Source organism: Urtica dioica, chromosome 2 (assembly GCF_054948205.1).
Source record: "Urtica dioica subsp. dioica isolate 48M chromosome 2, U.dioica_male_clone48M_v1_H2, whole genome shotgun sequence".
NCBI lineage: Eukaryota > Viridiplantae > Streptophyta > Magnoliopsida > Rosales > Urticaceae > Urtica > Urtica dioica.
In genome coordinates, this window is record NC_142757.1 from 44,428,722 (window position 1) to 44,456,472 (window position 27,751).

A 27,751-nucleotide genomic window follows, 5' to 3' on the forward strand; every position below is an offset into this window, starting at 1 on the left:
TTTCCAATCTTTTTGTTATCTGTTCTTGAATCTGCGTATCATCAACGTGAATTCGAGGCTCCCGAATAATATAATAAATCGAACTTTTCGTGACTATTGATTTCGGTTTTCCAACTTCAACAAATTTCGTGCAATTACTTGTTCAAGAATTCAGAGTTACTATTGTCACATGTTCTTTCCGGTGCGATTGAACTAAAAATATCTTTATGTTTTTTGTTCCCATGTTATTGGAGATACAAACGAACTTTATTACCTGGTCTAATGATTCACATAATTTTTATTTATCGATTCGAACAAAACCTACTTAGGGTATGATTTAAGGTTTAACACGGTTAGTCAGACATCGACTTAGCTACGAAGTTATGATTTAGGGTTTAACAAAACCTACTTAGGGTTATGATTTACTGGTGACTGGGCAACCTATTCTCTATGTCCATTACTGCTTAACTACTTGCTTTATTTGCTTGCTTTATTGATCTTGTATGTATAAGTAGTCATTCAACTTGCTGTTAACCCAAGTAGTTGAACAACAATCTCATTATACATTTAGTAATTATTTTATTTAGAGATTTGTAACTGACTAAGCCTATTCAAACCTAAGAGTTTCATTTTATCATACGTTTCAGATTTTTTTTTTTTTTTTTAGCCATTCTACTTATGTGATACATTGTTTATACCATTTTTACCTTTATTAATTAGTTAATATAATTTATTTTCGAAATTAATACAATCTAATTTATTATTCAAAATCACTAATTATTAGTTATCTCTCTCTCTCTCTCTCTCTCTCTCTCTCTCTCTCTCTCTCTCTCTCTCTCTCTCTCTCTCTCTCTCTCTCTCTCCTCACATTTTTTAGCCATGGACAAAGGTCAAAAACATTAAAAGCGCAATTAATAATCGTTAATAACTATTAATAAGTTTTTGCTTTAAATAATCGGTAATACACTACTGCAAAATTGATTTTCTGATGCGCAAGACTGTCAGATGCGACTAGTCGCATCTAAATAACTTTTAGATGCGACTAGTCGCATCGGATAGTCAATCAGAAGCCGAAAAAATTCGCTCAAATTGTCTTTTGATTTTGACAATCCGATGCGACTAGTCGCACCTGAAAATATGTTGAAACTTTCAGGTGCGACTGTGTCGCATCAGATAGTTATATAACTGTGAATAGGTTTATACCAGAAGCCTATTACCAGTTATTACTGACTATTAAATGCGATGTTGTTGTTTTTTTACCTTCGTCATGGCTAAAAATGTAACAAGAGAGAGAGATAGAGATAGAGATAGAGAGAGAGAGAGTATTTAGGTATAGATAAATTATTTTCATTTAATTTATTTTTGACAAAGAATGAGAGGAAAAAAATAAGGGTAATTCTGTCTTATTGCATCAAAGATTGGTTAATTATCGAATATTACTAAAATGTTGGCTATTTTACAATTATAAGTTTTTAAAAGGCTAGTAAATTAGAGCGCCTTTTTATTTAGATTTTTTATTTAAGAGTTGGCTTGTTACATTTGGCATTGAAAAAAATTAAAGGTATAAATAATTTTTGTATTGTTTTAATTATTTTTTTACCTGATTTATGAAAAATAAAAGTTGAGTCTTCTAGTAATTGGTAACTGTGAGTGTAGGATCCAACCTCCCCACTTAAATTTAGTTGGGCCCAAGTCCAAGTGTATAATAAATATTGCACGTTTATTCCAGCCCGACCCACCTGACAACAAGAATGACGACCTCATTACAAATCCAGGGCCACCTCGTTCTTACGAATTCAACTTCACACCAAGAATAAGTCTAAGTTGACCACATACTCACCCTGGAAGAAGTGCTCTTTGCCTGATCTTATCGTCTTCACCAGCTCAAGTCAACAGTACTCACGTAGCTCCTCAAGGCCTTTTAGTCTGACCATGTGTCCTCGAGATTGACGTGACTTTCAGCTATAAATGACTAATTTTAGCCAAAAATGTATCACGTGCATTATCATTGTTATAGTCAAATTATACGCGAAATATTTTTGAGCTCGTCCTTCCAGTAAGTCGAGCTTGACCTCAGTTGTATTCTTTGATTAACACTAAAATCACCTTTTTGACTCGTTCTTTATTTACGTTCAGTTCTTCTTTGTTTATACGTCGATTTGTTCAATTTCATTCAATTTTCATACGACGAATTCTTGAGATTCACATAAATATAAATAAATGATACACAAATGTAACATATAGTTTCGTGATCGAATCTGATGCCACAAGTAACTTAAGGCATTATAGATCGCTATTTTCCTTAATGTTTACAGATTATATATTTATGGGTGTTGTAGATTTGTATCTATAAAATTGTTATGTAGCCAACGTTTGCAAACGTTTAGAAAAATAACCAATGAAAATTATATTTGACTTAAATATCCTTATATTAAACATGTTATAATTAACAAAAAAATGTAAATAACTTAAAAATTGGACAACTAATGACAATTAATGTACCAATGGTGAACTCCGAAGAAATTCTACAGTAGTAGACAAGATTTTTCATCCAACAACACAATGAGTCTATTTTTGAAGCCCTCCTCGCTACGAATCCGTAGGATTTGGAATCACTCAATTTCGAGTTCATATGAGGAATATGTGGATTTTTGAAGTTTTGATGGGAAAAAAAATTATATGAGAGAGAAAGTGACGAATCACTGTAGAAAAAAAAAAGCTGAAAGGACAAAATGGAAAATTTAAATGGTTTATTCAGGTGTCACCTTATCTGTTGGCTATTTCTTAATAAGTTTTCAAACGTTGGCTGTATCACAAACGTGATGTTTGTAATGGCTTAGTATGTTACAAATTTCTATATTTATTTGTTGTTTACAATTTTATTTAGCCTTTTATGTGAATAAAAACTTTAGGACTTTAACTGGAAAAAAAACTATGGATAAGTTTTGTGAAGTTAGTGTTCTTATGAGTCAGGGGCCAAATATATATAAATAATATAAAACATCATGTTTATAAACAATGTGTAAATTGTCTAATAAAAATTATTGCATTTTTATAGTGAATATATAAATGTGTATGTAAAGTCTGAGTCTGATTTTTAAATCGAACATTTATGAAAATATATTTATCTATTTAAATTTATAAAGTAAACAAATATATATCCAAAACAGTCTGCATTTTGACTAAATTGAACCAGACGGATCTAAGAGTACGATTTAATCTTATTTAATTTTTTTTTCTTATATTTGTACGATTCAATCTCTATTTTTCAAATAGTTTTAATGGTCCAAAAAAATTTAGACACCAATTTAGGATTAAAATTTTATCTCGTTGTCTGATAATTTAATCGAAACGATTAATTAAACACTTAATAAAAAAATGAAAAGTGTGCCTTAACTAATCATCGCATATAACTTGTAAGAGGACTGGTAAAATCTACACTCAAAATGTTCAAACAAAATAGTTAGTGTAATTTATCATCACCGATTGAAAGAATTATTTTTTATAGATGATTTAAATGCTCTATATTTTTTTTGTTATATATTTAAACTAAAATTATTACAAATTGTCTACGTATTTTTGCAAATGCTATTTAATTAGCTAACACCACCTGTACTTAAATTTGTACCATCATACATTAATATAATTCCATGATTCTATAGTTTTTTTATTATTATTATTATTATTATTATTCACGTACACTACTACAAAAATAGTACTGGATTTATTTTATTAACTGATTTAAATCGTTAGGCTAATTTTCAACAATAAACCTCATTATTATACTTATATAATAATATGGTAGCTATGAAAGTTTATAAAAGAAATAAGGTAGTTATAGAATTTTATAAAATTTTAGATATTTAAGAAATAACCAGATATTAAAAAGAAGTATTATGAAAAACATTTCAAAATTTGGGATGGCTCAGGCTACTCCTACGCTGAACGTGGGTCCGCCCCTTATGAGCATAAAGATACTGTTATCTGCATAGAGTTTGGCCGGATGTAGTAGTGTTTTCAATAGTTTGGACCAAAATATAGAGTTTCTTGTTTTGGACACTTTTAGTAGTTGCTTAAGTGAGCAAGTACATATTTGCCCTTGTCTTTATTTTTTGTTTTAAAAATACCTCATTAAACAATAGCGTCAGTTAATATTTCAAAACTCAAATGAAACTCATTTTCATCTTCTTGGTTCACGCTCTCTCATCTCTCCTCCGACTCTTTCTCTCTCTAAAACCCTCACCCACTTCGCCGAAATCGCGGAAATCCTCATCCACGTCGTCGAAATCTCCAGATTCGTTGCTAATCTCTCCTAAATATCTCAGGTTCGTTTATAATCTTCATTATTCTTTCAAATCTCTACGAATCACCTTTTTTCAAACGCTAGATTGCAGAAAATGACGGCCAAAAAATGCGCGCCGGTTCGGAAGAATTCGAGGACGGCGAAGAAAGGTCCGACGCCGCTGAAGAAAAGTCTCTCCAGCGAAAAAGTCTTCCGCCAAGAAGCCAACAACGTCTCGTCGAGTGAAGAAACCAAAACTAGTCACTAAATTGCCGGCATCAAATTAAGATGAGACATCGCCATTTGAGCTCCGAAAACGAAAATCAACTATAAATGAGGTACATTTCTTCACTTTGAGCATTTTGGGTAACTTTTTGATGGCATGCAAAGCTGAATTTGGGTTATTATTTATGTGATTGTAGAATTCTTTTATTTGCATTTTCTGTGTGTTGAAGATTTCATAGGTTATAATTTATGTTGTAGACATATATAGCTATAGTCACTAGAATTGTAGATGTTTATGTCTAGTGACTATAATTATAAATGTCTACAATTACATGTTTGTGTAGATATAGTTCTGGTGATATGAGGACTGTTTGTAGAGTTTTATGTTTTTTTCTTGACATATGCAGGGATTTGTAAGATTTGTCCCCGAAGAAGAGATTGTGGACCACAACTTCATGTTCTTCGGCGCATTGGACAAGTTTGAGGAGACCATGTGGCTGTGAAACTTGCGACCGGCTACGAATCTGACGACGAGTTTCCGACATCTTTGGGTTGGGATTTTTATGTTTACATGAACTCCAATCTCAAACTATGAAGTTACTTTTAAAACTATGTTTAATATTTTTGTATGGTTTTGTATGACAATTTGAAGTTTGAATGCCTAAACATCGCTATATATTTTCGTATGTTTTTGTTTTTTTTATATTATGACTGTATGGCTTCAGTATGCTCTTGTTTTGTTATGGCTGTGTCTACAGATGTGTACAGTGATGTCTACAATTGTGATGATTGTAGACATACATATCTACAATTTGAACTGATTGTAGACATTAAATGTCTACAATCACCACAATTGTAGACATAAATGTCTACAATCAGTTTAATTGTAGACAATGATGTCTACAATTTGAACAACTTCTATCATGTAATGCATTCAAGACGTAAAAAAGACATACAACTATAATAATTCAATTCTATCATTAACCCTGTCTCACTGAAATATAACATTGTAAATTCATCACCACCATAACACTTCAAAAATATCAGTTCAAACCAAAAATTGTCATTGCATTGCATTGAAATAATCTTCATTACATCATTACAAAACCCTTAAAACAGATACCTTAAAATCTGATTCGAGCAGCTATTATCTGACTAACCAAACTTATTCAGAGCATGTAAAAAACTACAACAATGACAATGACAACGAACAGAGCCATCTTCAGCTTGAAAATTTGAATTCGAAGTCCCGCATTCTCGGATTCTAACATGTTTTTCCTCCTCAGCAAACCGGGAATGATTTGCTTCGATCTATAGCACATTTCTGGGTCTATCCATTTGAAATACCCGCACCCACCATCTTCCTGAGAAAACAAACACAAAGAGGTGACTTTTTGGCGAAAACAAAGACGCGATTCACAATCGTGATTCGAGAGATTACCTTTTTTGTGATGCAACCGTGGAACCTCCTTCCAGGATTCAAAATTGTCCACGAAGCGCACTCACGAACAGGAATGCCACAGTAGCAAAGCTCTCCCATGACTGCAAGATCGCGACTTGAAGTTAAGCAGACGAGAGAAATAAGAAGCAATTTGGGGTCCTTTTCTTATTTAGGGATTTCAAATTATTTTTCTCATTGAGTCCAGAGAAAGATTTTGATGATTTATGCCGCCAATTCCCCTTGATATGTATAATTGTAATAAAAACTGTAATAAACGGTAGACTTATAAGTCTACAGTTAACAACAATTGTAGATATCGACGTCTACAGTTGTAGTAACTGTAGATCTATAATATCTACAATTGTTACAACTAACATTCCTGCATAGCAAAAACGCATATCTGATTGTTATTATCGTGTATGAAAAAAATTAAATGTCTACGATGAGACTATTTGTATACATGTATATCTATAACTACCCAATTGTAGATATACATGTCTACAATTCTTGTAATTGTAGACATATAGGTCTACAACTTCAGTTGTAATAAACGTATTAGTTTACAACAGCTGAAGGTGTACACCGATATGTCCACATTTACAAGAATTGTAGACATGTATATCTACAATTACAATAACGACGTATAACAGGGACAGTCTACAATTTCAGAGACTGTAGACATGTATGTCTACAATTCAAGAACGCGAAAAAAACTCAAACGTCCAAAAACACAAAGAACAACACACAAACAAACCCAGAAACAAACAACACAGAGACGGCGGGTAATGGCACCAACAAACCCAGAACGACAAAGACCTAAAACCCAGACAACAAGCACACGAAAACAAAGATGACCGACGAAAAAAAGCTTTCTTTTAAGATGCACGAAGATGACGTTGAACAAACATGTTCTCCGAAACCCAGAAACTCAGAAACCCGACGAGGATGAACGAAAACTCAGAAACAAAAAGAGAGGAGAGAAGACGACGATGACGTTGACCGAAAGAAGCTTACTTTTAGACGAGGATGAGGTGGCCGGAGAGATGAGCTTCACTTCATAGACACGCAGCTCATGGAGGATGATGAAAGGAAGATGAAACGTCCTTCACACGCAGAGAAATAGAGAGGAGAGAGAGAGAGAGAGAGAGAGCTGTACATGGCACAATAAACAAGACCGTATTATTGAGCAAGTTTTGGTTTGGGGGCTTGAATGAACAAAATTACAAATTAAAGGGCAAACTCGGTATCAAACTATTATCTCTCCTCAAAATACTACTAAAAGTGTCCAAAAACATGCTACCCTATATTTTGGTCCAAATCATTGAAAACACTACTACATCCGGCCATTTCCCTTCCCCTTATCTTCTAATTTTTATTGTTTTTATTCTATAGGCTTTTTATTTAAGGTGACATTTCACAAATATCCCGATTAAAGATAGTAATTCCCTAAATACTTTCAATTGTAGGCTATTTCCATGAATACTTTATTTTTATTTTTAGATAAATTTTCCGATATTCTTAACAAAATTTTAAACAACTAATAAAAGCTGAAATGAAAGATATGTAAATCCTAAAAATAAACAATATGTCTAATAAAACTGTAAAAACAAAAACCAGAGCATGGTAGGTTAATGGGACATTCGGAAGGAAGATACTCTCCAAAAGCTTTAAAAATTAGGTGGCTCGTGTAATTTTAACTACTCTGAAGACATAACAAAGTGGGCCTTAAATTTTTTTCAAAATTATGTAGCCTCTGCAACAACGGTTATACACCTTCGATCTTTTAGTATAGTTCCAAAAATATAACTATTTAAAACGTTTTTATTACCAAAATCCATTAATTATTTCTAATTAAAAAATTATGACTAAGTTTATCAATAAAACCATTTTTTTTATCAACATATTTGTCAATAAACACAGTTATTTATTGACAAGTTTGTCAATAAATAATCATATTATTATTTGTAGATTCCCTTCTCTTTAATACTTTCATAATCATAGATTCATATGGCTACCCTTCTTTAACATTTCCATATATAGCTTTTATTATTATTCGTCACACGTACACAATACATAGATATGCATACATCGATAGTAGTGACGCATGCCGGGAAAACCAGCCATGCCCTAATCCACCATTCATCACTACGCGTTGTTGACGAGGTAAGCGTCTATAGCTTTGAATAGCACAGTCCCGAATTCCGAGTACAAATAAGGGTCCGGAAAATCCTCGCTGACCTTCTGATACTCCTGAGTGCATTTCAGCGACGAGCCGTTGGGTTTCTTGATCATCTGGTTTGTGAACTTGTAAAAGCTGTACGTCTTGTTCACACTCCCATCGATAACTCTGATTGTGATCGAGTTGTTCTCATCATCAATGGCTTCAGTTAAAAGAAAAGACACCTCACCTGGTTTATCACCTGTTCAAAAGTTGTATTTTCTTTAGTGGCATTTTATATGTTTTTCTACCACGTCAATGGAAACTATAATGGTAATCGTCGTTATTAGCTAGGAAGAAGATATAACTACACCACGTTCATATATTATTCATACTCTTTATGTTGAATTAAAATAAAATTTTCCCAGTCTTTATTTTAACAAGATCCGATCAATTTGTGGGGAGCTAAATTCATTTTGTTAAATAATTTCTTTTGCTTTTTAGATGCTTACAAATATGAAGAAACAATGAGACTCTATAAGAAATATACACATAACTAATAATATAAAGTATTAAAAAGTGCATAAGCATATATATTTTTCTTCGAAGAATTTGTTGCAACTAGACAATCTTTTAATTTTTTTTAAAATTTCAGTCAAATTTTATTTTATTAAAAAATAATCTATCGGATTGAAGTAAATTAAATTAATAAAACAGTTAATTTAATTTACTTCGGTATGATGGATTATTTTCTTAATAAAATAAAAATTTGGTTATTTATTAAAAGGAGAGTAAACTATTGTACTATTAGTTTAATTGTCTTTTTTTTAATATAACGTCATTGATATATATATATATATATATATTTGTAAATTTTGCATTATGTTTCTGAATTGGAGATAGAAATAGAAAATAATATGGACTCACCAGATGTAACATAAGTCCATTTAAAAACGGAACCAGGAGATCGCCCGTCACCCTTGACAAGTTGAATATCTTTGACTATTTCAGGGCACATCTTTGGTATCATTTTTTGTTGGTAAGAGTAGGCCTTGTGGAACCTTTCAGCTGAGGACTTGATTTCCACTTCAAACTCTTGTTTTGCCATTTGAGCCATTTTTCTCTAGTAATACTAAGTTGTTTGTTTTTTTCTTTGTGGAAGGAGAGTATTTTTCTTGTGCTTTTATAGGGACTTGTTCACATCAACATTCGAAACTATTCGTTTCTATAACATTATTCGATTATGGGAGGCCTAGATCAGTTAACTAATTTCCACCTCAAAAAAAAAAAAATCCCATGCGAATCAGAATACTTGTTGCCCAACCGATATCTCATTGTCAAACGGAGAATAACAAAGAAAGAAATGGTGGATTCTTTATCCACTATTGATGTTCAATTTCAATCTTGAAACATACGACGCTATGCACGATGTCATGTGTAGTCCAGAAAGAAAAATCTATGAACAAATGTTTTTTTTTTCTTCACAATTATCGGTCAACCGGAATGGATGATTTGAGGTCTTCTGGTTATGATTCATAAATTTGCGGGGATTCCGTCTGACTGTGTTTTGGTCACTGGTATTAAATAAAGACTTCCATAAATGTTTACGAGGAAACGTCTTTTTTTTTTTTTTTTGCGAACAGATTATTATAGAGAAAAACGGCTCATTAAATATCATATGTATTTCTCTTGTTTAATTGAAATATCACATGTATCTTCAGATTAATAACATGTTTATACCTAAAAAAAATGTATTGAATCAAATATAACCACTTTTATAATTTTTAATTGACTTTATAATTAAAAAAATATATATGAAATGCACATAATATCTTCAATAGGATCTTCTATTTATTTTTCATTTTATATAAAAAAAAATATCTCCATTTATTTTTCATTTTTTTTAAAAGAAAATCCTCCTTCATCTTAAATAAGTAATATCATTTAAGGTACATAATTAAGTTAAAAGTTAATAAAAATTTTAATTTTATTTCTTAAATGAACCATTATTTATTGAAATTTACAAACATTAATTGTAATACCATATTTCAAGTCAGACTCGTCAATGGATATGTGTAGGGTATTCTTCATATGTGTGTCAGTTGCTATATCAATTACTTATACTTTGTATTAATTTTAATTGTTTATTTCGCACGATTACATTGGATTTGGTTTACAAGAGGGTTTAAAATTTTGGAAATTTGCGTGAAAATTGCGCCGAAATTGCGGTATTTTGAGAGGTTTGACGCGGTTACAACCATATGTGCATTTCGTCATTTTGTATCGCGGGTATTGCATCGTAATTATGTTAAGATTTTCATGTCGTTGTGTCCATTAATGTCGTTTATCTCATGGTATAAGACACAAAAAGTATCATTTTCGTCACAATTTTCGAAGCATTTCACACCACAATTTCAATCGCTTCGTCCAAAAGCCGATCAAACTAGTGCAAATTCAACAATATTTCGGGATATTGCATGAAAATTGCGTTTATTTGTGTAAATTTGTCTCTTTCAGCTTATAAATTGTAATTTTATAATGTTTTTTCATTTTTATTGGATGTTGTTTGTACTTGTTTCATGGCGAACATATAGTTGTTTTAATTTTTTGGAGAGGTTACAAATTTTAAATTGATGTTAAGTGGAAGTTAACTGTAGGAAATTATAATTTAATATATGTATTTGTAAATAAGTATTTGAAAATATGAAAAATGATAAATTGTTAGTTAATTTCACATTTGGGGAGTTCGTGAAATTATAATGTGTTTAGAACTTATTATGTGTGTTTGACTTTGATATTTTTCAATTTATTATGTGTGTTTCTTATGTGTTTGACTTTACAATTGAACATATTATGGTTGAGTATTATATGTGTGTTTGATATTGTAACTTATTTATGATGTTTAGAACTTCTTATATGTGTATGGAACTTATTTTTTATATTTAAAATTATGCAACATTATTTCCGTCACAATTTTTGTGTTTTATCGCAATTTTCGTCGGTCACCACAATTTTTTTCAAATTTTCATATTATTTTCATCGCAATTTCGAATTTTTGAGACCAACGACACGAAATGGGCAACCGACACTTCAATCCTTGGTCAACACACAAAATGTCCATTTTAAAATTTTAAATTCAGTCAGTGTTAAATTTGTGACATGTGCCCAAATTATGAAGTAAGGGTATTTGTGTTAATTCATCATCATTAATCTGTGGTTAATGGCTAGAATGAAAAGTTAACGCAACTTTGGCTATTTGGAAAAATCAAGTTTCAAATAGGTTAATTAGCTACTGAGTCCTTTTTAAATATAAAATTGTGAAATAGCCAACATTTAGTAATACTTGGTAATTAGTCAGCCTAATCTATTACCTGATGTAATAGGACAACATTACTTTTATTTTTCCCCTCATTCCTTGCGAAAATTAAATTGAATAAAAACAAATATTACGCTTAACATCTCTCCCTCTCTCTCTCTCTCTCTCTCTCTCTCTCTCTCTCTCTCATTTTTAGATATGAAAAGAGGTCAAAATTAACAACAGTGTAGTTAATAGTCGGTAATACCTGTTAGTAAATATTATATAACCAAAAACCTATTAACAGTTATTATCGACTATTTTTGTATTGTTTTGAAAACTCATAAAATATATTAACAGTTATTACCGAAAATTAACAATGATGTTGTTTTTACTTTTTTCATGGCTAAAAAGTTGACGAAAGAGAGAGAGAGAGAGAGAGAGAGAGAGAGAGAGAGAGAGAGAGAGAGAGCTAAGATCTTAATAATTAGGAATTTGAATAATAAATTGAATTTTTTAAATTTCAAAAATAAAATCTAATTAATAAGGGTAATGAGAATATAAATCATCTGCCACATTAGCCTATAGCTTATTGGCTATTTGTTAAAATTTTTATAAATTTTTAGCGATATTAAAATTCTCAAGCTGAAGTGGGCAAGTTAGTGATAACTCCTCTTGGATTTATATAAGATACATATTTTATTTGTTTCAAAATTAAATCTCTAACTCTCTCCTAAAACTGAACTGCAAGATGGATGACATGAAAATGGAAAGAAAAACAATTACCACTTATAGATTAATAGCACATTCAACATCACACACACACACACACACACACACATCAGTTGAAACAAACTAACTTAAAAATAAAACACAGCAACTTAAAAGAGAAAACACTCAAATAGCCTTGGTTGATTTTTTCTTTCGGACTCACCCACATCAGCAGTCAACGAGGAACATGACGAATCAGAGACATAAATTTGAGTTTCAGAAGAAAGTGAAAGTGAAAGTGAAAGTGAAAAAGGAACTTACCTCCGCAAGTATTTGTCTAATCTTACAATGACACTTCTCTCTCAAACTTGACCAAAAAAGAAAGAAGGAAAAAAAAAAAAAAAAAAAAAAACCCATCCTCGGTTTTGTGTAACAATGACTCTGCTTTACATTCATAAATCAAAGACAATCATAATACACAGACTCACCGAACAGCTTAATACACAAGAGATCATAAATCACACTGAGCAAGGCATCAATTTCGGTTAAGCAGAGATATATACAGAAAGTCATGTTTCATAAAACTCATCACCACAATTGCATGAACTTAATTGGTGATTTTAGTATTCCTTTAGCAATGACAAAACCAGCAAAGACAACGCAATTACAAGTAGTCTCTGTAGCAAGTTTAAACTGAGGGCGTAGATAGTTTTATGCATATGTGACAGAGATAATCAACTCAGCAGCAAATTTGAATGCCGACCAAAGATTCGAAAGTTCATACTTTAAGAAATTCAGCAAGGCAACAATTTCAGATTAATTTTAACATCTCAATTAATTTCACCTTTAACATAAGGTAAAGCCGTGGAACTGAAAATCTCATAATATAACACAACTCCGCCTCGACCAAACCAGAAGTTTAATGCGAACTAGATTGGTTGTTACTTTTACACGGTCTAGAATTTAATCAAGTAAAATCAGGAGCTATTCATTAATCAATCAGTTGAGAGACCGGTCCATTAGTACAACACAATGAAAAACTAGACTTTTTTTCTTCTAAATATGGAATGAGGTACAACATTGTTGTTCCTGCTCGCCCAAACTCAGTAAGCATTTGTTTCCACGAAGAACAGTAGGCAGTCCGTTTCCACACGTAGATCCGCTTCTTGAGAAAATCGAAGCCCTTCTCTTTGTTATGCTTGGTGGGTCTCTGTACAAAATTTATTTCTGACAACTATGAGATTGATACAAACGGAAACGGAAGTATTTATATAAAATCAAAACAAGACAGACAACACTTACCGTTCCTCATCAAGTTCACTATCAAAATCTCCTGCCTCTCGCTTTCTCATCAGGATCATGGTCATCTTCGTCAGCCTGCAGATAGCAAAACATTAGACTTCAACATGAACTCGATATATATATTTCTATAATCAATTAATGGTGATAATTTCATTAAATAAAACACACACACAAACCTCTAGAAACTCGGTATCAGGAGGTCTTTCCTGAAACTGGACGCTGGGGACGTGCTGAAGCCTCGAAAGATAGTCGAGAAGCATCGATTGTATTACATCCAGTGATTTCTGCGTATTCCTGTTCTTCAAATCACTAGCGCCGACATAAAGACTATAATCCGGAGCGAAATAGTCTAAATAATCGTGTGGGTATATTTGGTCATCCACATCTACACCCACAGCGACTGCGGTCTGCATCAAACACACACACACACACGAGAAAAAAATCGCGTGAATACAAGAACACCATTATTCATTTGAAAGAGAAGAATGGAAAGAAAAGAAGAGATCTATTGTTGTACCTCGTAGCACCAGCATCGAGCGACATTGGTGATGGTATAGCCTCCGCCGCCGAGGAGCAACAATGGGACGTTGAACGATCTCATGTATTTGACGCACTCCGCGTGGCCTTTGCTTGTGAGATTGAAGGTTCCTAATCTGTCTCCGGCCAAGGAATCCGCACCGCATTGGAGAACCACCGCCTCGGGCTTGAAAACCTCCATCACCTTTGCCATCAGGGGTTTGAACAGCGCGTGATAGCTCTCGTCGTCGATCCCATCATCGAGTGGCACGTTGAGGGAGTAATACTTTCCATGGGATTTTCCGATGTCGAATATGTGGCCCGTCCCCGGGAAAAAATCTCCATACTTGTGGAACGAAACGGTCATAACTCTGTCGGTTGTGTAAAAAGCCTCTTCGACGCCGTCGCCGTGGTGGACATCAATGTCCAAGTACAGAACACGCTGTGACACAAATATACAAACATGAATTTCGCACGATACTAGAACAAGGGGTAAAAAGGGGTAAAAAGTGGAATGTTGATTATCATACAATACCTGGTGGTGCTTGAGAAGCTCGAGGATGGCGATGACGATGTCGTTGATGTAACAGAATCCGGAGGCGCAGCACCGCCTGGCGTGGTGGAGCCCACCGGCCCAGTTGATGGCCACGTCACACTGGCCTTTGTTGAGGTTGGCGGCCCCACCGACGGAGCCGCCGGTGTAGGACTGACAGTAGGAGAAGAGGCCGTCGAAGACGGGGCAGTCTGAAGTTCCAAGGTGGAAGCGGTCGAGCTGAGTCTGGAGTTGGGCGAGGTGGGACTCGGGAGTGAGGCTGCGGAGGAAGGCCACGTAGTCGGCGGAGTGGTATCGGCAGAGGTCAGACTCGGTGGCCGGCTTTGGGTTGAAGAGGTGCATGTGAGGGAGAAGGCCGAAGGTGGAGACGAGCTCGTGGGTCATGCGAACGCGGTGAGGCTTCATCACGTGTTCTTCGGCGTAATAGTAGTCTCCCAATTCCGGATCGTAGAAATAGCACACCTTCCTCTTCACGCCGTCCCTTCCCGAACTCGGCGTCAGAGAATTCCCTCCGCTCCCCATCTGAGAAATTCGGTGATCAAAACTGAGCAAGTGATCGTACAAACGCGAATGATATGGTGACGGTATGTTCGTGAGGAAATTTCGAAAGTTCAATAATCTAAGTTTTGGGTAGGGAATGATATTTATAGTTAGTGGATGGTCTTTACTTGATGCCCACGAATCCGAATCCGATTTATTTTTTAAGATGGTTTAGCGTGTTTATTTTTTTAAATAATTCAGAAGATAATCTAATATATTATTCACTTCACTTCACTTCACTTCACTTCAAGTGGCTTTGCCTATATCCACCGACTTTCACACGTACGATTATTTTTTATATATGGCATAAGGTTAAAACAAATAAAAAATAGGAAAAATTATACAAAATAACCCTTTGAAACTTATTGATTAACAAAATAATAAAAGTTATAACTTTTAAGTAAAATAGTCAAATTTACGTTTTCAAAAAAATTTTGACAATCAAGATTAAAATTTTTGACGATTATTATAAACAATTTATTATTTTCAAAAAAATTAATTTTGGTGTAAAAAAAAATTTGAAAACCAGATTACTGCACATTTTGGCTATTTCACTAAATTAAGACAAACCTTGACTATTTTGCAAATTTATAACTTTAAATTGGCTATTTATCTACATCAATAATGGACTAGAAAATATATATTATAATTTTTTATGAAAGATCATCGACAATTAAAATTTAAGCTGGAATTAATATTTTTAGATATATCAAACCAATTTTTAATTACAAATGTGATACAGTTAAAATCAACAAGTAATTAGTAAATTAGCCGACTAAAAATAAAAGAATTTCTAATTAACTAACGTTTTATAAATTTTTGGCTATCTACCAAAAAAAATATTAAACATCGGCCAAATGGCAAGGGTTGACTATCTTATGAACCACCACCTATTTAACTCTAGAACTATGATTTAGTATAAGTTTGACTATGTAAGGCCTAGATTCAGAGGTTAATTGGAAGAGTCGATTTGTGATGCTTGAAATGATTGTTGATATAGATGAATGTCGAATAAATAAGAGCCAATTAGACCATTAGCCCAATAATCATCTTGATTTTAAAAACTAGCCGTAGTTTTATTGTATAAAAAATAGATCACCAATACGCAGTAAATTAAATTAACTAAAGAGTTAAAACTAAAGTGTTAATTTAGCAAATACTGCATATATTATTCATATTAATTTATTTGCGTATGTAATATCTTGCGATATACCTTTGTAAAAAATAACGGAATGCCACGGACGGTTATAGTTACTTCATTTGTTTTCTTCTACTTAGTGGTGAGTTTATGTGATGCAATATCTTAGTTTTGTTCAAAATATGAATGGCTATTATTTATCTTCTTCTTGCAGATTCAAATCTTTAGACATTCCCTCCATCGGAGGCAAAAGGGAAAATCTCAACTAGTTCACGTCCTCCGTGCGATGTTGATGGTACAATGCAATTTTGATCTTCTAATTAGTTTAGGTTTTAGTGCTTTAAGTCTTGTGTGGTGCTTAGACATTGTTCATTATATGATCTTAAATAGGTTTTTGAACATATTTGTAGGTTGAGCACTAACGTAGGCATATGTAGTTTAGCTCCGCAATAGACCGTGATCTTGTAATTTTAATTGTGTCCGACTATACTTATGAACAACCACCTCTTGAACTATGATTTAGTAAAAATTTGACTATGTAAGGCCTAGATTCATAGCTTAATTGGAAGAGTCAGACTTGTGATGCTTGAAATGATTGTTGATATAGATGAATGTGGAATAAATAAGGGGTAATTAAACCAGTAGTCAAATAATCATCTTCATTTTAAAAATTAGATCAACTTTTAATTTTTTTAAATATAGGCAACCAGTCCTCAATAAATTAAATTAACTAAAGAGTTTTTATTTTACTGGAGGTTGATGGAATGAGTTGTTACCAAAAATTCTTGAATAAATAATTGGATGGCATTTGTTTTGGTTCGATCCCGTTGAGGGTTTGGTTGAGTTATCATGCTTATTGTTTGCCCCCATGTAGTCTTGAAATCTGTTCCTTAACGGCTTGAGTCGCTTGACTAGTTAATGGTTTGGTAATTTGAATTATAATATCATTAAATCACTGAAGGAATTTTTCATAAATTTCGTTTATAATTTTAATACGATGCACTATGAATTTATCATGAAAACAAGAGAAGACCGTATCGTCACAATTCCACTTTACAATGATGCTTAATGACTTATTTATTTCTTCTACGTAGATCTAGCAAAATCAGCTCCAGCTTTTACAGAAGCCCAATGCAAAGATTGACTTTCGCGGAAACTGATTGGAAACCGCCTTACCGGAGAGGATCGGTATCGGTTCGCTAATTACCGTTTTTGTTCCAATTTATCGGTGTTTTCCGGTGGTTTCTAATAGTTTTCTGTGCTTTCCGGGGGTTTTCGTTTGTCGCAGGTTTTTTTTTTTATATCAACTTTCCTTGGTTTTCGGCAGGTAAGTTTGGGGGGTTTCTCAAATTTTTGGATTTTTTTATTTTCTTAATAATTTTTTACTTTAATCCATGATTTCAAGGGTTTCAGCAATGAATGAGTTTATTGGTTATTTTGTATGGTTTTCTATGTATTTTTAGGTTTAATCTTAAAATGTCGATTTTTAATCGGAATCTGAGGTTTTTTTTTTATGTTGTAGATGATGATTTGATGATGGATATGATGATTATGATGTTCTTGAGTGGATGTTCTTGAGATGAATATGATGATTGTGATGTTTAATGATGATGAATGATGTTCTTGAGTTGAATATGATAATTTGATGATGAATATGATAATTTGTGATGATGAATTGATATCATGTATTCGTGATATGAACTATGAAATTTGAACTATGAAAAGTATGATTATTTTTGCAAAATATTTGTCTGAATACCCATCGGTTTTCTATATTTTTGTCGGTTTCCTCTACGGTAAGCGGTTTCCTACCGATACAGATTTCTTTTTTTTTTAATACTCATCGGTTTCTTCTCCGGTAAGCGGTTTATCTCCAAAATTGAAGTCTCAGTATGGTAACGATAACGGTAGGTCGAACATTGGCCCAAAGGCGAGCAAAGTATAAAGGAGCCTCGAATTTTGGTTGACATAAAAAAGAAGAACGTAACAATTTTTTTAAACAATAATGAGTATATAGGTCTTACACTTATTTTTGTTCTTTGAGTATATAGTTATTTTTTCTGTAAGTATATAATTATTGTTATTTTTTTAGTATATAATTATTTTGTTCTTTGAGTATACAGTTATTATATTTCTAAACAACAATTAAGATTTATGGTTGAATTATTATTTTTAGAAATCAAACCAAGGTCATCAAGGATTCAAAAACCTTATTTTTTGCACGGATCCCATGCGAGTATCCGCAGCCTTCAAGCTCATGATAGAGGTTTAGGCATATTCCGCAAGTGTTTTTTCGCAAACTTCAAAAATATCATAAATGTTAGAGATACGTAGTGGAAAACACAAATTGCAGACAAAAAATAAACAAATCAAACAAGAACATAAATGAAAGAAAGAAGAAGGAGCGAAGACACGAAGACTTATTTTGGGTTCAGATTCAATTCGAATCATAATCCTAGTTAGGGCATGATACCCTATTTGTCAATGCCTATCAAGCAACTGGCGAAAAAATCCGGCGAAGAGCACTTCTATCTTGAAATTACTTAACCTGATTAAGATGGTTATTCGACTAGTGGGTGGAACAACTTGTTGAATAACTGATTGTTTTTAAGCAGTTTCAATCAAGGTGATAAACAAGCAAACAATCAAACAAAAGCGAGTGAAGGACACAAGAGAATTGGTAACCCTGTTTGGCTATAAATAACCTACTCAGGGGACTGATACGTCGATGAGGTGTGACTCGGGAGTGAGACTCTTAAGGAAGGCCACGTAGTCGGCGGAGTGGTATTAGCGAAGGTCGGACTCGGTGGCAGCCTTTGGCTTGAATACCTGCATTTGACTGATAAGTGAGATTCATTCACACTTATCTATGACTCTTAGATAAGAATCGGAACTTGTTCTTAGTGTTTTTGATGTTATTTTGTAGTTTTATTATGTTTTCAGGATAAAGAGAGTGAGAGAAGGCTGTGGTGCGAAAACGGGTTGAATCGGAGCTAAATCGAGGAAATTATGGCCTTTTGAAGTAAAGTTAACAAAAGTCAACGACGGTCAACAAGAAGTCAGCGTTTCAAGGTTGGCGCGCCGTGCCTATTTAATGGCGCGCCGCGCCCTGGTGACTAAATTTACACCCGAGAGCTCGAGCGGGCAACGCGCAAGAGAGGCGCGACGCGCCTTCAGAATTTTACGAGTGGCGCGCCGCGCCAGTTGCTTTTTCAGAATTTTTGGAGCTCGTCTTTTAAATCATTTTTGGCCCTTGGATCTCATCCAAGGGTCCATATTTGCTCCGAAAACCTCTCCTAAACCCTCATATACACTTATTCAAAGAGGAGGGAAGGGAGACTTGAGATAGAACACTTTATTTTTGTTTTGAAAACTTGAGAGAGAAAGTGAGAGAGAGAGAGAAAGCTAGGGTTTGACACTCATTTTGTTCTTGAGCTTGGGAGTGAAGAAGAAGATGGAGAAGTGACAACCTCCATCATCCTCATCACCTCCATTTGTTCATCCTTAACTCTATCTCTTTTATTTATAGTTATTTATTTATTTACTTCACTTTTTGCTTTGTTGAACATATTTTAAGCTTTCAAATATTCTATTTGAGTTTTTGTTAACTACCTTTATGTATTGAGCATTGAGTATTGTGATTACTTTATTGTTTTATCTAAGTGGAATATTGAAGTAGTGCTTGAGTTTAATGGAAGCTTTATTTGGTTGTTGAGATTAGCATTCAATGTCTTGTTTCTTTATTATTTTACTTCTTTTACTTATTTCAATTTTACTTTGTTTATTCTTAATCATGAGTAGCTAAATAGATTTGGGGTGCGATGTAGTTGAGTAGTTGAGTTGGTTGGTCAAACATTTGGATTAGATTGGTGTTTCATGGTTGGGTTGAGAGTGAAATTCTATGGGTATGGGTGTATGTTAGCGCTAACTAGAGTAGCTACCTAGTTAGTGAATCTTTAGACACCGAGAGGTAATAAACGAGTGAGCTCGACTCATCCCATCTTTAACCTTCCTAGAGCTATAGAAAGACTAGGGGGTAGTTGTAGTTGATTGAAATCCTGGGCTAAATGCGGTTTTGTGTTTTAATAGAACCCAAACCGAGAGGTGTAAGTTCGACACATAGCTAGAATCCTAAAGACTCGAGAGAGATTAGTGAATGTTATAGGAGGGATTGAGACTAAGTTTTAACACTCTAAACCCGAGCTTAGAATCGTATCTTGACCGACCGACTCGATGAAATAACAAAATCGTGCCCCTTCCTTTTAACTTGTGTTTAAATATTGTTTTCACTCTTGTTTACATTTCATCTTGTTCTCAAAACAATCAAAAACCCCCATTTTTCATTTTCATAACTTGAAAAAGAAAGCTAGTGAGTTTGTTTCGGAAATAGTCTAGAGTCCTTGTGGGATCGATATCCGTGCTTTTGCACTCTATTACTTGACGACACGTTCGCTTGCGTCGTGTAGAATTTTTCTTTAGTTAAGAAAATTCCCATCAGTGACGAAGAAGGCCGTAGCTGGACACGAGCTTGTGGGTCATGCAAACGCGGTTAGGCTTCATCATGTGTTTTTTTCCATAGTACTATTCCCCCAACTCCAGATCGTAGTAATAGCACACCTTCCTCTTCACGTTGTCCCTTATCGACTTGACGTCGGAGAATTCCCTCCGCTGCCCATCCAAGAAATCCGAAGATCGTACTGAGCAAGTGATCATATAAAATTGAGCAAGTGAGCGAGAGAATCTTGAAAGCTCGCTCAACGACCTAATTGTGAATAAAGTTTGTAGTTGATGGGTGTGTGTTTACTTTTGGGTATGTTCGCATGAAATTTTTGTTGAATAACCTAATTTTGGAGTGTATTAAATAGCAAAATATCACCTATAATTCCAAAAAAATCGACATATTCTTACAGTCTGATATCGTCCATCGCTGTGAAAATTTTATACCATATCGCCGAATTGCGTGGTATGGCCTTCTTATCTGTGGAAAATCGTGAAGCGTCAAAGGATTCTTATGCCATATCGCCGATATATCCACCATGAATGCACGGTAAGGTCCGAAATTTGATTTTGATTGTGGAATGTTTTTTCATTTTTAAATTGATTTAACTCGAGTTTTGTTGAATTTTTGCATATTTGAGATTAGTACTTGATTATCTTTCAGATCTCAAACTTTTTTTTTTAATTTTCGGCGAGATTTTCAATTTTCGGCTACTACCACCCATTTTGACGGCAGTCGGCGAATTTTCCGGCGAGTTGATAATTTCCATAATCATTATTTTCTTGAGGTTAGTGTAGTAATTAGGATATTTCCGACGTGTGAATTGGAATTTATGATTGTGGACGGAAAATTGTGATATTTCCGGCTCCATCTCTATATCGATCAAAGAGTGCGAAGCAGAAAAGAATTTCGGAGATGGTGAATGCGAGTAAGAAAAAATAGTAGGCCGCCTAATTAGCAAGTTTTTCATCCACACGAATATCGTGTTCAACAAAGTAAAATCTCATCATTTCAAGAATATGATAGCTGGAGTCGCCGAAGCGTGTAAGAAGTTATTTTTAAATGCTTAATTATATAACTAATTATGTTATAGAAGTTTAAATATAATTTTTTCCGTTATCGTAGTATAGGTCCCAATATGCCTATTCCCTCGCCTTATGAGGTATCCTCTGTGTAGTTGCTGATGGAGGTTGAAGACTTCAAGAAGTACGTGGATGCACAACGACCACATGGGAACAATATGGATGTCCGACTGTAGGACTGAGACCACAAAGTTGAGTATTCTCAACATAATGGTGTACTCCGTTGGACGTACAGTATTCTTGAAGTCTATCGATGCGTCGAATAACATCAAATATTCCGCATATATATATATATATATAGTGCTGAAGGACGTCATAGACGATATTGGAGTGCACAACGTCATGCAAGTTGTTACTGATAACGGCTTGGCTTATGTTAAAGCTGGGAAAGAGTTGATGAAGACATACCAAGTGTATTGGACGCCATGCACCGCATAGTGTATCGACCTCATGTTCGAGGACATTGGAAAACCTCTTATTATTGCAGAACCAGTTACGAAAGCTCGTAACATCACAGAGTTCATTTACCACTTGAATGTGTTAGCAATGACGAGGGAATACTGCCCGACTGAGCTTATTCGCCTTGGGAAGACACGATTCGCTACGAACTACTTGGCATGTAGGAGCATACGCAGCAACAGAGTCCAGCTGTGGAATATGTTCATATTAGAATCGTGGAAAAGTGTCCAAGCTCAAGAATTTCGCCGTTGGTAAAGCGGTGGAGCAAACGGTGATGGACGCCTCTTTTTGGACTTCCCTTGACATGGTTTGCTCCATTTATGAGCCGATGTACGCAGCTCTACGTGTCGTGGACACTGAAGTGATTCCCACTCTCGGGATGATGTACAACATGTTTGAGTCGATGGTTGCACATTTGCCACACATTCAAAGCAAACAATGGGTGGTAGACATTGTGACTGAAAGGTGGAAGAAGCATCTACATCATCTGTTACATGAAGCAGCTCTTTGGCTAAATCCAAGGCTTCACTACAATCCCAATGTTGACATGCGTAGTGAATATATGCAAACGGTGACTAGAGTCTTCGATAAACTGCATCCACACGAAGGCTACACCGATATTGGCAAAGAGGTAAGCAATTGTTTGATTTTAAATTTGATATCGAGTACATGCATATTAATTTTTGGACATACATATTGAATACATGTACTGTTTTTGTTATAGATGAATTTTTTTGTGATGTAAACGGTGGATTTGGAGAGCGAGCTACCATAGCTGCAATAACGAACATGCCACTAGGTACGTTATTTTTTTTTTTTAATTTTAGAATAAGTATCAAGTTGTTAGTTACATAGTATATGGCTTGTTTTCATTTGCATCCGAATGGTGGAACGTTTTTGGGCATGAATGTCCCACATTGCGAAAGTTGGCAATGCGCAGCTTGTCCCAAACAATATCATCGTCCGCATGCGAGAGGAATTGAAGTACGTTTGCATTGACCCACACCAAACAAAGGAACTAATTGGCTTACAAACACTTGGGGCAGCTTGTATTTTGTAGCTACAACCAAAAGCTGCAACTTAGAGATATGGAAGCTGCGAATGACGGTGGGTAACGAAAACCTAGATGAGGAAATCCTTGATTGGATTCGACCAATCCACCTCGATGGTGATATTGGTAACCCTAATCCTGAAGTAGCTACCGAGGCTCGAAATTTAGGTGTTGACATCGATCGAATTATGCGGGACGATGTTGGCCACGATAGTGGTAGTATTGATGGTGGTAGTACTACTGGTAGTAGTACTCACGAGGGTAGTACTTATGGTGTTATTACTCACAATGGTAGTACTTTTGGTGGTAGTTCACATGGTAGAGGTGTCGAATATGCTGGTGGTGAATATAGATATGGTAGGGATTACGGGGGTGGATATGATCGGGGTGGTGGTAACCCAATTGACCAAGGAGGTGGGCATGAATTTGGTACTTAGGGTCCTATTAGCGGTTTTTGGCCGAGGTGGTGGTGATACTGGTACAAATGACAGGTTAGATCAACTATTCACATTTGATTATTTTGTTGACGCTCCACCAACTTATGCAGCTCCTATGTCTCGTGCTTCGACTGCTAATATTGATCAAATTTCTTCCCTATTTGATTCGATGTCGGTCTCGGGATCTAAGGCTCAACTATCAATGACTGACATTCAAACTCAGTACGAACCGTTTCCTGTCCTCAACCTATACATCGGTCTGAATCAATACAACTACGAAATGCACATCAAAACCTACATGGAATACTATTCATGATACATGTCATGGCCTGTATACTGTCAAGGTCAGTTGGTGCAACCCCATACATTTCAGCCCCCTCGACGCTCAACCTAACTGATTCAGAGTTTCAAAGGTTGTAGTTTTCTACTCTTATTTAATTTGAAGCATTTGAGAACTATTTTATGTTTTGTAATGTCTATTTTAAGTTTAATCTTGTCATGAACTTTGTAGTATTTGATTTTATATTTTAATAATTTGGATTTCATGACATATATATATATATATATATATATATATGGTTGTTTAAGAATATCTATTTGTTATAGGATTTTTGTCGACATATCCGTCGGTAGTCGATATATCATCAATATAATCGATAGTGGTATTGAAATTGCTATAGAATATTCGTCGATACTCGATATATCCATAAAATCATAACATCGGTATGAGTATTGATATCGATATTTGAAACCTTGGTCTAGAATAAATTGACTGGCCTATCGAAATAAAGAATTAATACAAAAACCAAAACGAAGGTAATGATGGTTTTTTTTTTTTTTTTTTTTTTTTAATGTGCAAGGGTTTTGATATGCTCTGAATAGAAAACAAGACTTGTTCATAGACTAAAGTCATAATATACTTGAGTTTTGGAAAATTGATACTTCAATGATCTGTAGAAGTGAAACATGAAAGCCAATTTGTTCGGCTGCTCTTCCAATGATATCAAGTTTAAGAAAATGTCACATTTTTACTTTTTCATTTGGGCTTTGGAACCTATGTTCAGGCTCAAGTCAACTAGTGAAGTTGCTGAAGAATGTCTTGGCTAAAACACTGACCATAAATAACACCGTCAAGTATGTATGATGTATTCTTATTTTCGAAAGTTTTGTCTTCATCCATGAAGTTATTGGAGCAAATGCCTCAGATGATTTCCTCGCTCGTTACATACATGGAAATCGGATTACAAATTTCCGAACTGAATTCAATTTTTTCCTTCTATTTAATCCAATTAATTTGGCATTAGTGATGCGACAACAGTTCTTTCGGTCTTCTCCAGCAATTCTCGCCTGCAAACCGTGATTTGATTGCTAGACAAAATGGAAAGAAACAAATTAGTTCCCTTGCTCAGCATCATCTTGTAACCCTCAAGAGGTATGTTTTAACGATTTTCATTTCCCGATGTTTATCCGCCCATTATTCGGTCTAAACGGATAGGATAGTATCCATTCGAAATGAGTTAATGGGTAATCAACATTAATATTTAAATGGGTACGGGTACAAGAAACGACCCATTATAATTTAACGATTTTTTGTTTTTTTTTTAATAAATTTGATACCTTCAACTTTTTAAATTGCTTGTATTGTAATTATGAATTTTAATTTGCTTTAGTGTTTTCAATTTAAATTATATTTTTACTCTAAATTATAGTTTTTAATTATATATAGACTATTTGAGCGGTTTATTTTTTTTTTTTTTCTACTTTTTTATTTGCGAGTCGGGTTAACGGAAACGAGCATTGAAATTTTACATCCGTTTTTTTAGTGATTATTACCCGTTATCCAACCCATTTCAGAAAACAGGTTAATGGATATGGATTAACATGTATTTTTTAACAGGTACGGATGTGAGTACTAGTGCACCCATTCATCCAGTATATAGATAGCTTCATAGCTCTCCCATATAGGTGATATTTGGCGAGCATGGGTGTTACTTTTCGCAAGACACTTGCTGATTGGATTAGCGAAAATGGACCATAATTGATAAATGAGAGATAAGTCCTTCCATATAAGCAGTGACTCAGAAAATACAGATTGAGGTTATCCAAGGCAGATTCCCAAATTCATGCAACACCAAGACAGAAACATGTACAAGTTCAATTCACCTTCAAATCTAACACTTTGAAATTAATTAATTAAATACCTGAATGACCACAGGCGGATTGAATAAAAGGTCAAGTTACAGCAATTAGATGGACACTAATTTTATCCAGAAAATTAAACAGAATAAAATTGATGTCAATCTAATCGCAGTGAACATTCGAAAATAAAAGAAAATAAAATTATATTACAAATATATTAATGAACTTTTATAATTTATTATTTCGTTTATTCCTTGTTCAGGTCCACCCAAAAGCCTTCATCTTCCATCGTAGACAAATTATTTCATGCACGAAATCCATCACGTTTCAGTCTACATTATCACTAATAAACGAAATCTAAAGTTTTAGTCAAAGAGGAAATTGAGACTGCAAATGATAAAAATCACCAAACTATTTAGTGTATCAATTTGTCGAATAGTAACAATTTTATACAAATAAACAAGTTAAAAATGTCATATATAAATTCTTACTTAAGAGTCTATTGATGTATTTAGTGTTAGGATTTTTGAATCCCTTAAAAAAAAAAATCCTAATTCAATTCAAGAGAAACCAAACCATAGATCTTAAATAGCGGAAGCGTACCTGAATCCATGGATTGCAAACAACAATAGTTGGATTGTCTTCTGATTGCAGTTTGCCTGAGTCTGGAGAATTCTTGTTGATGGGGATACAAGAAAATTATCGTACGTACTGCAATCAGGGACCTACCCTGTTATTAATAACTGTCAGGCAGTTACTAATAACTATTGCATATTTCTAATTTGGCCCATCATCAAATTAGATTAGCACTTATGGTAGCCACATAATAACTTCATGACAAATATGTCCTTAAGTCACAAACTTTATTCTAAATTAGACCACATCAATTTTGACTTAATTAATAATGACCCAACACATTTATTTAATGAAATTAGTAGTCCCAAAATTATTCTAATAATCTCCCACTGGACTACGCATGTATAAAATAAATGTGTCAACCTTAGCGCGCAAAAATTGTCATTATTATGATGTGACATATTACAATCTCGTCCATCAATTACATCAATATATGATCAAAGTTGTTTTCGTTGTATCAATCACAACTAAACACGTCAATGGTCACATACATCAATATAATCAAATGACATAGATCAATCATGAATATGTGGTAGATAAAATTATATGCAAGGTGATCTATTCATATCAATTTTATCCGATCCTACTTTAAAGAGATCAAACTTTATCCTGAATATGCAAAATGTAATAAACTAATACCATAAATCTGATCAGAAACAACACAAACAAACATAAAGCACACAACATAAATCAAACAAATAAACAAACTCCCACCGAATCTATCCTGAAGCTCTACAACACACATATGAGAAGTGTGTTCTTGAAAGACCTTCGGTGGTAGACCCTTTGTAAGAGGGTCCGCTATCATGGAGTTTGTTCCTAAATGCTCTATGTAAATCTGTCCACTTTGCACTATTTCCTTAACAACTAAGAACTTGATGTCGATATGTTTCGACTTCGTTGAGCTCCTGTTGTTGTTGGAATACGTTACGACTGATTTATTGTCACAATATAACTTAAGCGGCCTTTCAATTCCTTCCACAATTCGCAGCCCCATGACAAAATTCATCAGCCATATACCATAGTTGGATGCCTTATACATACATCCACCACAAAAAAGACCATAGCCTGATGTGGATCTCCTACTGATTTGGCATCCCACAAAGCCAAAGTAAGGGGATCCATTGATCTCCAAATTGTTTCACTTTCTATATGTTAGCATGTGATCTTTTGTTCTTTTCAAGTACCTTATGATCTGTTTGGGTGCTTTCCAATGATCCATACTTATATTAAGTATCTGCGTAAAGCTATAACAATATGCGCAATATTTCAATACGCATAAACTTGAGCATACATAAGACTCTCGACA

The 27,751-nt window shown here is 34.2% G+C and overlaps 2 protein-coding genes across 2 annotated transcripts; both read right to left on the reverse strand.

The window, feature by feature from the left end:
- Positions 1-7,927: 7,927 nt before the first annotated feature.
- On the reverse strand, positions 7,928-9,261 carry LOC149404910 (MLP-like protein 423). Its single transcript, XM_089606531.1, has 2 exons — positions 9,013-9,261; positions 7,928-8,347 (listed from the first exon to the last, which is right to left on the reverse strand). The coding sequence occupies exons 1-2, from the start codon at positions 9,200-9,202 to the stop codon at positions 8,073-8,075; spliced, it is 465 nt and encodes a 154-aa protein (XP_089462657.1). The 5' UTR covers positions 9,203-9,261; the 3' UTR covers positions 7,928-8,072.
- A 3,850-nt stretch (positions 9,262-13,111) lies between these two features.
- On the reverse strand, positions 13,112-15,069 carry LOC149404911 (histone deacetylase 19-like). Its single transcript, XM_089606527.1, has 5 exons — positions 14,445-15,069; positions 13,911-14,351; positions 13,570-13,800; positions 13,394-13,468; positions 13,112-13,301 (listed from the first exon to the last, which is right to left on the reverse strand). The coding sequence occupies exons 1-4, from the start codon at positions 14,982-14,984 to the stop codon at positions 13,415-13,417; spliced, it is 1,266 nt and encodes a 421-aa protein (XP_089462653.1). The 5' UTR covers positions 14,985-15,069; the 3' UTR covers positions 13,112-13,301; positions 13,394-13,414.
- Between the last annotated feature and the right edge of the window lie 12,682 nt (positions 15,070-27,751).